Source organism: Rutidosis leptorrhynchoides, chromosome 2 (assembly GCF_046630445.1).
Source record: "Rutidosis leptorrhynchoides isolate AG116_Rl617_1_P2 chromosome 2, CSIRO_AGI_Rlap_v1, whole genome shotgun sequence".
Taxonomy (NCBI): Eukaryota; Viridiplantae; Streptophyta; class Magnoliopsida; order Asterales; family Asteraceae; genus Rutidosis; species Rutidosis leptorrhynchoides.
The window spans coordinates 430455867-430468662 of NC_092334.1; the positions used below are offsets into that span (position 1 = coordinate 430455867).

Genomic DNA, 12796 nt, shown 5'->3' on the forward strand with positions numbered 1-12796 from the left:
CACGGCCACGACCACGACCACGTCCACGCCCATTACCATTACCATAAGGATGGTTTCTACCATAGTTATGGCTTTTGGCATGATGATGGTGATGGTTATTATAACCACGACCTTGCCCGCGTCCTTGTCCCTGTTTATAATTATTTGCAGTATTTGCTTCAGGGATTGCAAGTGTACCAGTAGGACGGGATTGCTGATTTTTCATTAATAGCTCATCATTTTACTCTGCAACTAAGAGATATGAATTAAGTTCAGGATATGTTTTGAACTTTAGCATTCTCAAATTTCTTTGCACTGTGATGTTTGCAGCATTCATTGTGGAGAAAGTTTTCTCCATCATGTCTGCATCACTAATTTCATGTCCACAGAATTTAAGTTGTGAACATGTATTATACAGAGCTGAGCTGTGTTCATTTACTTTCTTAAAGTCTTGGAACCTTAATGTTCTCCATTGTTCCATTGCAGCTGGAAGTAAAATTTCTCTTTGATTATTGAATCTGCTTTTGAGACCTTCCCATAAAACATGGGGATCTTCTACAGTCACATAATTATTTTGTAAGCATTCATCAATATGTTGATGAATAAAGCAACATGCCGTAGCTTGTTCTTTTTCAGAACAAGTGTTGTTTTCATTTATGGTTTCAAGAATGCCCATTGATTTAAGATGCATTTTTACTTTTATAACCCATGGCATGTAGTTGTTTCCAGTTGATTCTAAAGGAGTAAATTTAAGCTTTTCCAGATTCGACATTTTCTATTATCAAAAATTAAAACAAACATCATGATAAATTAGAGTCAATTTATATTCATAAGTATATAAACATTAAACATAAATTTAATATAACATAAATGATAAGTAGGTGACAGTGTCGACCATGTGTAAGCAATCATAAATAAATGTTATATAACAAAAATATAAATATTAGTAAACATAAATGAAAATTTGGCGACAGTGTCGACCATATATTTTTTCAGGTGGTATAACCGACCTATATCATTCTGGTGGTATAACCGACCATATATCATTTTGGTGGTATAACCGACCATATATCATTTTGGTGGTATAACCGACCATATATCATTTTGGTGGCAGAGCCAACCATATTTAGTATTAAGATTATCGTGCTGATAACGTGTTACAATTCAGTAGGCTTATAACTACCTTTAGTGGTTTGATTCTTGATGTTATAATTCAGTAGGCTTATAACTACCTTTAGTGATTTGATTCTTGATTTAGAATACTAATAATGAAGTGTAAGAACAAAGATGATAATGGAGAGAAAGAAAGAAACACTTTGTAAGTGTGAGAAATGGTGCAAGTTTAATGCTTGCATTCATGAGTATTTATAGCCTAAAATCTCAATATAAAAATACATACTTTGTGTACCAAAATTGACTATATGTATACACCAAAATTGACTATCCATATCTATATTATTATTATTATTATAACACATCACTCGTTTTTTGTTTTTTTTTTTTTTTTGGCCGTGGAAACTAAAGTTTCTAATAACTTGAGATACTTTGCGTTTGACCCGTTTCAGTTGATAGAAGTTTACTAGTGCAAAGACCCGTGCATTCACGGGCTTTTTTAAAAAAAAAATTTGTAATGATACGTTATATAATCAACATATAATCAACAGATAAACTAACATAATTCATCAAGTTATATGAAATAAAAAACAACAATGTTTAAACAAATACTTAAAATAACAACAATTAAAAATAGGAATCCAAAAACAGTCTTAAATTACTACTACCGAAGATAAAGTGCAGGTAGCAAAACTTGCAAACATATTAACTCACTTCTTGCATACAACTACTAATATAAACATGCAGATTAACTCACTTCTTGCATACAACTACTAATATAAACATGCAGGTAGCAAAACAGATTCAATGCCCATATAAAGTGTGGGTCAGCCATCTAGGCTTTCGCTTACAGTCCTGTTGGTAGATCTTGTACGGATTTTGGATACAAAAGTTTCAAGTTTTTAATCTCATATTAGCAAACTTGGACATTTTGGTTGCCTTGTTAATTGCAGTGATTCCACTAGCTATGAAAATATTATTAACTCACATTCCGATGAGTTTGTTGTGATCTCCCCGATGTTGGACTTGGGGACCTCGTTTTTTCGTTATGCTTGGATCGAAATTACGGGCATTCCGGTTACTTGTTTTTCAAAAGATAGCGCACTTAAAGTTGCTGAGTTATTTGGAGATGTGATTTCGATTATGAAAGCGTCTTCAACATTGGGCAATGTATGTTCATACTGGTTCACTTCTTTGACCACTTGACCTCATGAATATGTTGGATGTCCCACAACGATAAATATAACCACAAGAAGTTAGTTGTGCAGCAGCAACAGCAGCCTCCTTGGCTTTCCAGATTCTATTGTAACAACAAAACTACAATTTATACAATGAATAAACTATAAATTATAACAAAAGTTAAATCGATTTAACTTTATTACAAAACTGAAGTATGTAAAACATAATTAATTAAAAAGAAGTTAAATGGAAAAATAAAACAAACCTAAAGAATAAAACACCTATAGGTTAAAATCAGCATTTCAGATCTATATTGACACAGAATCATGATTGGCTCTAAATATCCATCAAGAATCGTCGCTTTTAGGTTTTTTCGAACTCAACTATCAAGCTGTCAAAGAAGAAAAAACAGAATTGAAATAAGAAACAATGAAATTGACATGTGCAGAATGAAACTTAATTAAACACAACAACAACAATACCCAATTCCACTAAAGTAGAGTATGGGGAAGGTTAGATGTAGACAGTCTTTCCTCTACCCTAGAGTAAAAGGGAAGTCATTCCTCCCCCACGGATACTTATTAATGTTTTGATCTTTAATATTGAAGTAATGGGTTCAAGTAACCTTTCAAAAATATCAAAAATGAAAGGTTACTTGAACCTTTCAAAAATGATATTTTTAAAAAAACCTAAAAGTAAGGTTACTCGGTATAAATATCAACATTAAAGAACCCTTACTTGAATGGTTACTTGAACCTTACAAAAATATCAAAAATGAAATGTTACTTGAACCTAAAATATCAAAAATGTAGTAATGGGTTCAAGTAACCTTTCAAAAATATCAAAAACTCAGTATAAATGAAACTACAAAGCTACTAATAATGCAAGTACACCTTTAAAAATCAATGTGGTCATTTCAATCTTCATTCACTCAAACCTAAATTTCTGCAAGTAGAAATAAAATTAGTATACACGCTTACATTTCAATTGGATGTAAAAAATTGCAACAAAGACATGTTAAATTCGCACATAAGATTTATGCTTATGAAATACTATTGGAAAATCAAATACTGAACTTTGAAGTTCCATGATGTAAATAACCTAAGACTTCAACGATATGAAAAACTATAACATAACTTATCAATTTATCATGCATTTATTTACAAAACCAAACATACAAAAGAAGGATCAACTGTAAAAAAAGTAAATAAAAATCATAACCTTAACTAATGAACATGAGGAAAATCATTAGAGAGATGAGAAAATTACTTGACCAAAGAAACCAAAGAATGAGTGTACTTACATGGAAGCAAGGTTAAGTATGTATCTCCATTGAACTTCATTGTATTGAAATAACAATAACGAATATCAAAGTTCAAATAGGTCTTAGAGATGTAACATATAGGTCTTAGTTCTTACAAAGTTCATGTATGAGTTTTAATGTACATTTTGGAAAATGAAGATACTACAACGGCAGAAACAACTTGCTAAAGCTAATGACTTGCGTATGCGTCCTTTATGGGTTCATTTGATGCAGGTGTAAGTTACATAAAACTTACATATATTACAATATAAGTTCTAACTTATGTGTTTGTAGATTGTTTTTCAGGTCATATAGGAAATGCGGCATTGTTCGCTTATGTGTAGGTTGTTGGTTTTCAAAGTCGAGGTGTCAAAACGGGTTCACTGGATAATGTTGGGTCATGGGTCAGATTGATATGGTGTCCAGATGGGTAATTTTGTAGCTCATGTTAAAACTGGTCAGATATAGACTCTTTTACCAAATTGATATTTTTAATGTTTTGATCTTTAATATTGAAGCCTTTATAAATCTGCCAAATACTATAAAAAATTTAAACATTATAGCATATAAATGGATAAACATACCTTCAAAAACCCCGCGAATACACTTATAATATATTTCAAGCTTGATTTATAAGCTCGAGTTCCGACTTGAGTTGAACAGAAGCCCAACATGACTGTGCAAAAGCTCAATTTGGTTGTGCTTTCAGCCGAATCGAGAGAGCAAATAAAATCTCTACTCTTTTTGAGGCCTAAGTTCAATCACAAACTCTACACATTTCAATGGTTTAAATTATTGCTTAGATCGAAGGTTTAGAGCATATATCAAATGAATATGAGTGATTACAGAGCTTGTCCAAAGTATATTTGTTACGAAAAGACAATCTGCAGATTAGATCATGTACCACGAGCTTAATGACGCACCCGACCAAAAAACTAAATAAACATTTAACTTAAATTTTAGGAGTACCATGACTATATATTTCTTTAAGACATTTCATCGAGCACATTCGGTGCATTTTCTTCGAAGAAGCTTAAACCTTCCATCTTACTTATCAGCTTTTACCCATTAGTCAAAAACAGTAATTTGTTATTATAAAAACATTAAACCAAAATTTGAGAATGAAAACCCCCATAAGAAAACAAATAAGCAATAACAGTACAGAAAATCATCCACTAAATTAAGTTCTGCGTATTTATCAATCCGATTTTTAAAACGAATTTATGAAACCGATTATAAAGCGAAAAAAGATAGTCAAGCTTAAAAAACAAAATATTTGAGCAATGATGTAAAAAAAACCTGGTAGAGAAGAAATCATAGGAATTAAGCTCTTCAATTTGGCCCTGGAACAATCATGAAGGAAACATAAGAGCAAAGGAGAAAAAAAAAAACATAGCTAAAAGATTATTCCAAATCCTAATTGCAATGTTCTTATTCTTTGTTGATGTTTTAGTGTTTGATTTTTGAATTGGTATGTAGAATTGAACTGAATAGGCACACACAAAGATTGAAAGCTCGAGGTTGTGGTGCAAGCTCGAGGTTGTGGTGCAGAGTTGAAACCCTAGCACGCGTGGTATAAAAGCCAGTGAAGGCAGAGTCGACATGGTATTATGTTCCGTATTTCAGTTTAGGTTAAATAGAATTCAGTATTTCTCGACTATTTACTCCTGATGTTTTTAATTTGTATAATTTTAATTTTAATTTTAATTTTAATTTTAATTACTTAATTACAAGTGATGATGTAAGCATTAGGTCATTAGAAGGTGCCAAGTGTCCTTAAATATTTTTTAAGCTAAGGTTTAAATTATGTCATGATGTCATACAAATAGGATTTTACAAGCATTGTAAGATGAGTATAGTGTATGACCCATTTCTTTTGATACAGGTATATGAGGATATGGACGAGCATACTTATTCACATGAAGCTTTTTCTACTGCTACAAATTGAGCAGTAGGCCAAATTAGAAAAATAGTGTGGTAACTGGTAAGTGTGCATACCAATAATTTAAATACTCATAAGATCCATCCAGTTCTCATACCAATAAAAAAGATTTAACAATTTTTTTTAGTCAAAATAAAAAATTATGATTATATATGACGACTCAATTATTAAAAGCAAATAGACTTTGATACTATATTTTGAAACAACAAACAAATTAACAATCATGAAATCCAACACAACTTTCCTTATTTTTCAATAATATAAAATAAAAATTGGATGAAATTATTACCAAGATGCTTTTGAGGTCCATAACCACAACAAAAACATATTCTGGTGAAAAAAAAAAATTATCCACCCAATTATTTCTGACATAGCAATAACAATAACAATATCCATTCAAAAAATGGTTGATCCGTACACCCTTCAATTGCCATACACCACCGAATTAATTCTTTAGACATTTTTACCTTTTCTTTTACACTATCAAATTTGTCATACACCAACAAATGAAGGGTATAAATGTCCAAATAATTTATTTGGTGGTGTATGGCAAAATTGAGGTGGTGTACGAATCAATTCCCATTCAAAAAGCATTGTTAAAATTCCACCGGATATTGTGGTTGGTCCACATCAGAGCGACACTAATCTCATATGATATACTCCGTAATTAAAATTCAAAATAGATAATACCACATGAGTCATTAACACTAATCACTAATTAAACAAGGAATATAAACTTAACCCAACCCTCAAATAATTTTCCAATTTAGACAATAGAAAAATAAATCCAAAAAACAACCTTGTCTTTAAACATTCCCCTAATCCTATATAATAATAGTACTACTGCCTTACATCAATCTAACCAAAGCATTACAAATGCTGAACCCATGATAGCTAACAAGCCAAAACTGGTCCTTTCTTGATATAACATGAATCCATGGCTAACATCCGTGTTAATACCAGCTCCAGACGGACCCATACCCGGGCCAATTCCACCTCCTAATATGCCCGTGTTAGTTGGGTTGTTGCCATATGGATTAGTGGTGGTGCCGCCAGTTGTCACAGTCGTGGACCCCGGTGCCTTCGTGTTGCCATTTGTCACAGTGGTGCCACTACATTCGCATTGTAACAAATCAATCATTTTCGGCTGGTTAGTACAATAAGTAAATATGTAAGACCATGAATAACCCTGCCTGTGATGTCACAGGCAGATTGTTCACTTTTTGGCCAAAAAGTGCAATCTGCCTGTGACGTGGCAATGTCAGCATTTGACACTCAATAACCCGACGCCACCTCCAGTGTCAAATAGGTCCCACCAGTTTTATTTTTTATTTTTCCTTTTTTTATTATTATGAATACAAAATATATTACATATAATTAAATACATATAAAAATATTAAAAAGTCATAAATTTAACCATTACATAAAATTTAACCATTACATAAAATTTAACTATTACATAAATTTAATAAGACGATTTTAAAAGTCGGCCGACCGATAGCATCGAAACGTTCCCTAAAAAATCTAAAATGCTCGGGAATATCATGACTAATGAAATTAGAATTACCTTGCGATATTCGGAGAAATAGTTGAATCCGCATACGAAAACGCCTTTTAAATTTAGGTGTGTTAAAAATGAGTTTAGGTGTGTTAAAAATGATAGTGTGTATGGGTTTATATAGATAAATATATATATAATCTAAATTAAAAAAAAAAACTCAAAAAATGGGATTCTAGCCGCAACGGTTTGTTTTTTGGACCAATCAGCACCTGACACGTGTCCGTGACACTCCCTTTTTTTCCGTTTTGACACTCACTGACGCCCCAAATCCACGCGTGACGCCCCACTAGAGGCGTCAGGGGGCGTCACCTATCGCCAGCTCGTCTGACGGGACCCCTCTGACGCCGCGTTAAAATTGGTCTAAATGCAAGTATTGTAAAGTACAAATTATCCAAATATTGGAAAAAGATTGATACAAGTAATGTACACTTTTTATACACACGATAAGATAAGATGTTTCTATTGCAAAGTTGGAAGTCATGATTTTGATGGTCCAACATAAAGAATGGTACATTAGTACACTCATGAAAGATTGTTTGGCTTTTTGTGAGTTGGGTTGGCTATTAGTTAAGTTTTGCAGCTGGTGTGTACAACTATAGAAGCACAATGTGCAACCTAAAAGTGATGCTAGTTGAAGTAACAGGGGAAGATGGTTAAAATGCAAATGGACATTAAAAACAACAGCATTATGGTATAAGTCAAAAGATGATAAAGGCCCATAATCTAGATTTTGTCAAAAAGTGAATGATTAAAGAGGTTTTGTGTGGCTTGAGGCTGTCGTATGTAGTGTGGTAGGCCCATTTGAACCATCTTTTCTGTTTCAATTTTTTTTTTTTTTTTTTTTTCATGTTTGAAACTCATACGTATAAAATTACTCCGTACATGTCAGAAGTACCCTTAACATGTTGGTAACTTTTTTTTTTTTTTTTTTTTTTTTTTTGCTAAAATATCCAATACTAACGGAAAATTTAATACAACCGGAAAACGAAAGACTCAAAATTAGAAAACGAAATTCTAACCGCTATCTTAGACAGAACCTACCGTGACAATAAACAAAGCATCACAACTAACCAATCAAACACCAAACTAAACTAACAACTAACTAATTGCACGACACAAACGCAACTTACACAATATAAAAACCTCGTAACTAACCTCTACAAAACACCAAAAAATTACTTTGAAATGAAACTCCTTGCATTCTGACACTCATTGTTTTTTATTCTGACACATATAAAAAAAAATTGCCGAGACTTCAAAAAAAACTCCTAAATTCATATAATTTGCATTCTGACCCTCATGTTCGTATTGATAAACCGGTAGGGGTCATACTAAATTCAAATATAATAGAATATCCCTGATAAACCGGTAGGGGTCAAATAATTTGCATTCTGACCCTCAAGTTCTACTAAGCTCCTATGGCTACGGGCTAATAAACCTTTTTATTTTTTTATTTTTATTTTTGTCAAAAATAACGAAAAAACGTTTTCAACAATAAACCTAAATAGTTTTCAACTAGTTGTGGAGCCCAAAACGTTTTCAACAATAAACCTAAATAGTTTTCAACTAGTTGTGGTACACGCTTTGCGCCGGACTCCATTTTGAATGCGAGTTTAAAAAAAAATGTTGATATATTTTGTAAAAAAGAATTTTTTTCGACATCTAAAGTTGAAGGGTTGTTTCTTTTGTAAAGGTTGATTCTTTTAGCGTTCGAGTTTTTAAAAAAAAAATTGGTTGATCTATTTTGTAAAAAAAAAAAAAAATTCGACATCTTTTAGTAACATTGAAGGGTTGTTCCTTTTATGAAAGTTGATTCTTTTATCGTTGAGGATAAAAAAAAAGTTGGTTGATGTATAGGGTTGTTTCCTTTATGAAAGTTGATTCTTTATTGTTGGGGACAAAAAAAAAGAAGTTACTGTAGCGCAATAGTACCCCTTGTGGGTACAACTGTTTAAGCGTGAGGTAAAGACCGACGAAGCACGTGTGGGTTGCTGATCACTTTGGTAGTTGTTTTAGTGTTGCTGATCACTTTGGTAGTTGTTTTAGTATAGTGAGTAGTAATAATAAAATGATGATGATGATGAGTTAGTAAATTGAAAAGAATATGTGGTGGATTTATAATGGATGAGAAGTTTTGTGGTTAAATTATAAGAAGTGAGAAGTGTTTGGTAAATTTGTGAAAATTATAAAGATAAGGGTGGTAAAAAGTATGGTCAATTTGTAAAAAGTTAAACTTTTGTTGTATATCTTTTAGATATATAGGTATAACTGGTTGTGGAGCCCTCGCTTCGCGACGGAATCTCCGTTTTGAATGCGAATTAAAAAAAGGTGTTGGTCTATTTTGTAAAAAAAAAAAAAAAATTCGACATCTAACATTAAAGGGTTGTTCCTTTGTGAAAGTTGTTCTTTTAGCGTTCGGGGTTTTTTTTTTTTAAAGTTAGTTAATCTATTTTGTAAAAAAGAATATTTTTCGACATCTTTTGGTAGCATTGAAGGGTTGTTCCTTTTATGAAAGTTGTTTTTTATCGTTTGAGACAAAAAAAAAATAGCACAGTAGTAGCGTGGTGAGTTTATTATTCAATATTTTTAGTGTTAGTGATGAGATAAATAATATTTTAGAATATAGATATAAAATGGGGGGTTCGATTTGTATTTTAATGAAAGTTAGGGGGTTGGGTGTGTGAAAAATGAAATATTAAATAGTACTATAAAATGGGGAGTTCGATTTGTATTTTAATGAAAGTTAGGAGGTTGTATGTGTGCAAAATGAAATATTAAATAGTATTATGCATAAATAATAAGGCAAATTTTGCCTATTAGTTATATTAGTAATAGTAATAGTAATTAGTAATAGTAATACTATGTATCTTTTACTAGTAATAACCCCCAAAAAAAAAAACCATTTCAAACACAAGCCATCATCTAGAAAAAAAAACAAGAACATTCTTGAAACACTCCATACTTAAAAACTCACAAATCAATAAATCAATAAAAATTCTTAAAAGATTCATAAAAGTTTAATAAAAATACAGTACCTAGCAGAAGATGGATATGAACACCCATTGTAACCTGTACACAAAAAAACACAAAAATTTTAAAAACACTAAACATAAATGTGTGTGCAGACAAAGGGGGTGTTTGGGTACAAGTTTATATACTAACTTGGATCAGCAGTGACCACCATGGCTGCACCATTGAAATTACAGGCCTCAGGGGTCTGACCCTTATTTTGAAAATAGCTGTTGACTGCATAGTTGCAATGGTCAATGACTGTGTCTGGGTTGTAGCATCTGCCACCTTGGTGTGTTTGAGTGCAGTCTGCACCATTACCACAAGCATAGTCTATTGCCATTTGTAGAACCTTATCATTTCCACCTTTCTTGCATACACACCATGTTGCACCTATACATACAAAAAGTCAAAAACCAATAGTTAATTTGAATGTAGTAGTAATGTACAACTTTTAAAGCATGAGGTGCAAGTAGTTATATTAATTTTGTTCTGACTGATGGGTCATTTGTAATTAATGGCAGAAAAAGCATATATCAACCAGCTATGTACAAATTTTAAGACATGAGGTACAACTTGCTCTAGGTAGCATCAAGAAAAGTCGGCATAATCGTATAATGTAGCATAAAAAAAATAATATAACATAAGACTAGAAAGAAAGATGTGATTTTTCTATCAACTAATATGCTGCAAAAGGAATGTCTTGAATCTTTTAGTTAACATGTGTTGTTACCACAAGAATCCATAGCAATGTACACATTTTACTTCAGAATGTACAAGTTACTAAAACATTAGCTCTTTGGATTTATTGGGCTAGCTTTTTCATGGGTATTATGGATTATGGATTAAGACATCTTAGATGTTAACTTCTAGAGTGTGTAAAACAGAATATAAGATAGATTTAAAAATTTCAAACTTTTTTTTATTGGTAGTATCCTTTTTAAAAAAAAAATTCTGAAATGCGGAAAAAGAAGATGAAAGAAATGCTTACTGGAGTGAGCAACCATGAAGAACAAAAGTATAAGAAGAACAAGAGTAGCCATTGTTGTGTGATGAATGCAAAAGAACAAGAAGCCTGGAAAAAGATACTAGTAGAGTGTGAGAGTATGGATATGGCCTATCGGAGGTTGTGTTTAATAAGAGGTTTTATGTTAAAAGATAATATATGTCTTGCCCAGGAAAAGATGTAGTGCATGGTTGGACATAAGGCATTATGAGTTGTACATAAGTCAGAATTTAGATATTCCAACTCTTAGAAAAGCAATTGTTGATAATTGACTGTGAATCTGCCCAATCTGCCCAATCTGCCCCAGGCTACACATCCTCTTAAATAAAATGATACAACAACAAAATACTAGTATCACATAAGTGGTGTATGGAAGAGGTGCGATGTAGCTAATCCTTTTCCTATTCAAAAATAAAGACAAATCATTTCTTCACCCAGAGTGAAAACACTCTCAAATGTAGAGAAAGACATCTCTCTCTATGCGGCGGATAGAGAGATTGTTTCCGAGTGGACCTCCGGCTAATAAGTAAGAAAAAAATTTTGAAAAAATAAAATAAAATAAAAATAAAACTGAGACGCCATGAAAATGGTAAAATCAAATTTGCATGAGTTTTAAATCATGTCCGAAATTTACTTTAGGCTCTAAGAGTCAGTCAAGTCGCCAATAAATCGACGCTTACTGTTAACTCAATAACTAGAGCCGTAAAATGATACTCCGTAGTAAATGATACGGAGTACTAAGAAGTCGTACCCGTCTCTGTTTGTATTTTGCTTTGCTGTTTGATTTGTTCGTCGCGAGACGTGACTCGTGTTTAGTTAGCTTTTGATTGATTTAGTTTAGGTAAGTTTTAGTTTACTGCCTTGTACCCACATTAATCTTCATTGTTTGGGGAGAGAGTGTTTGATTCTATGGAGGGTCTTTGGAGATAAGAGGATAAGTAAACTTGTGATTTATATATCTTTAACTCTACAAATCTGATTAAAAAAAATTCTAATATTAGTATTCATTGTGTAGATTCAGAAAATATATATATTTTTTAATAGGCTTGTTAATATACATGTGATGTATGTTAACAGTTGTTCATACACTAGATGTATGATAACTAAAAAAATGAAAAATGACTTTTGATTTAATGAAAAACAATGTTTATGGTTTAGAAATTAGGGTTTATTATTTAGATTTAGGGTTTATATTTAATTTTTAACACGAACGGTTTAGAGTTTAGACTTTACGACTTAAACTCAAAACACTAAACTCTAAATTCTAAACCTTAAACTCTAAATCAGGCTAAATTTTGAAAGGAAAAAAAAAAACAACCCTCAAAAAAGGTTAGCATACATCACATATATGTTAAGCTGCTGTTAAAAAAATATATATACTATTGTTTTCTGAATCTACACAATAAATATTATTCCCAGATTTTTTTTTTTTTAAATTAAACCTGAAGACTTAAAGATATAAAAAAAAACAAATGTACTTATCTCTTATCCCCAACTTAGTGCATATCCTTTGATCTTTCCCCTATTAATTTTTACAACGAATTATGTATCATACGAATATTTGAAATACGATATATTGAATTGCTTCAATGATCTTTTTTGTGTATAATTGTTGCATGACATGATTTGAATGCATTGATTCGATGATTGTTGTACTTTTAACCATATACATTTGCTATAATAATGTGAGCGGTATAATATAAA

At 31.8% G+C, this 12796-nt stretch overlaps 1 protein-coding gene and 1 long non-coding RNA gene across 2 annotated transcripts; both read right to left on the reverse strand.

Moving 5' to 3' along the window:
• Nucleotides 1-2628: 2628 nt before the first annotated feature.
• LOC139892384 (uncharacterized) lies at nucleotides 2629-5074 on the reverse strand. The gene is made up of 3 exons (XR_011774059.1): nucleotides 4874-5074; nucleotides 3165-3216; nucleotides 2629-2662 (listed from the first exon to the last, which is right to left on the reverse strand). It is a non-coding gene; the product is annotated as an uncharacterized lncRNA (long non-coding RNA).
• A 1138-nt stretch (nucleotides 5075-6212) lies between these two features.
• Nucleotides 6213-11187, reverse strand: LOC139892385 (PLASMODESMATA CALLOSE-BINDING PROTEIN 3-like). Its single transcript, XM_071875452.1, has 4 exons — nucleotides 11078-11187; nucleotides 10240-10479; nucleotides 10113-10146; nucleotides 6213-6628 (listed from the first exon to the last, which is right to left on the reverse strand). The coding sequence occupies exons 1-4, from the start codon at nucleotides 11127-11129 to the stop codon at nucleotides 6370-6372; spliced, it is 585 nt and encodes a 194-aa protein (XP_071731553.1). The 5' UTR covers nucleotides 11130-11187; the 3' UTR covers nucleotides 6213-6369.
• Nucleotides 11188-12796: the final 1609 nt, after the last annotated feature.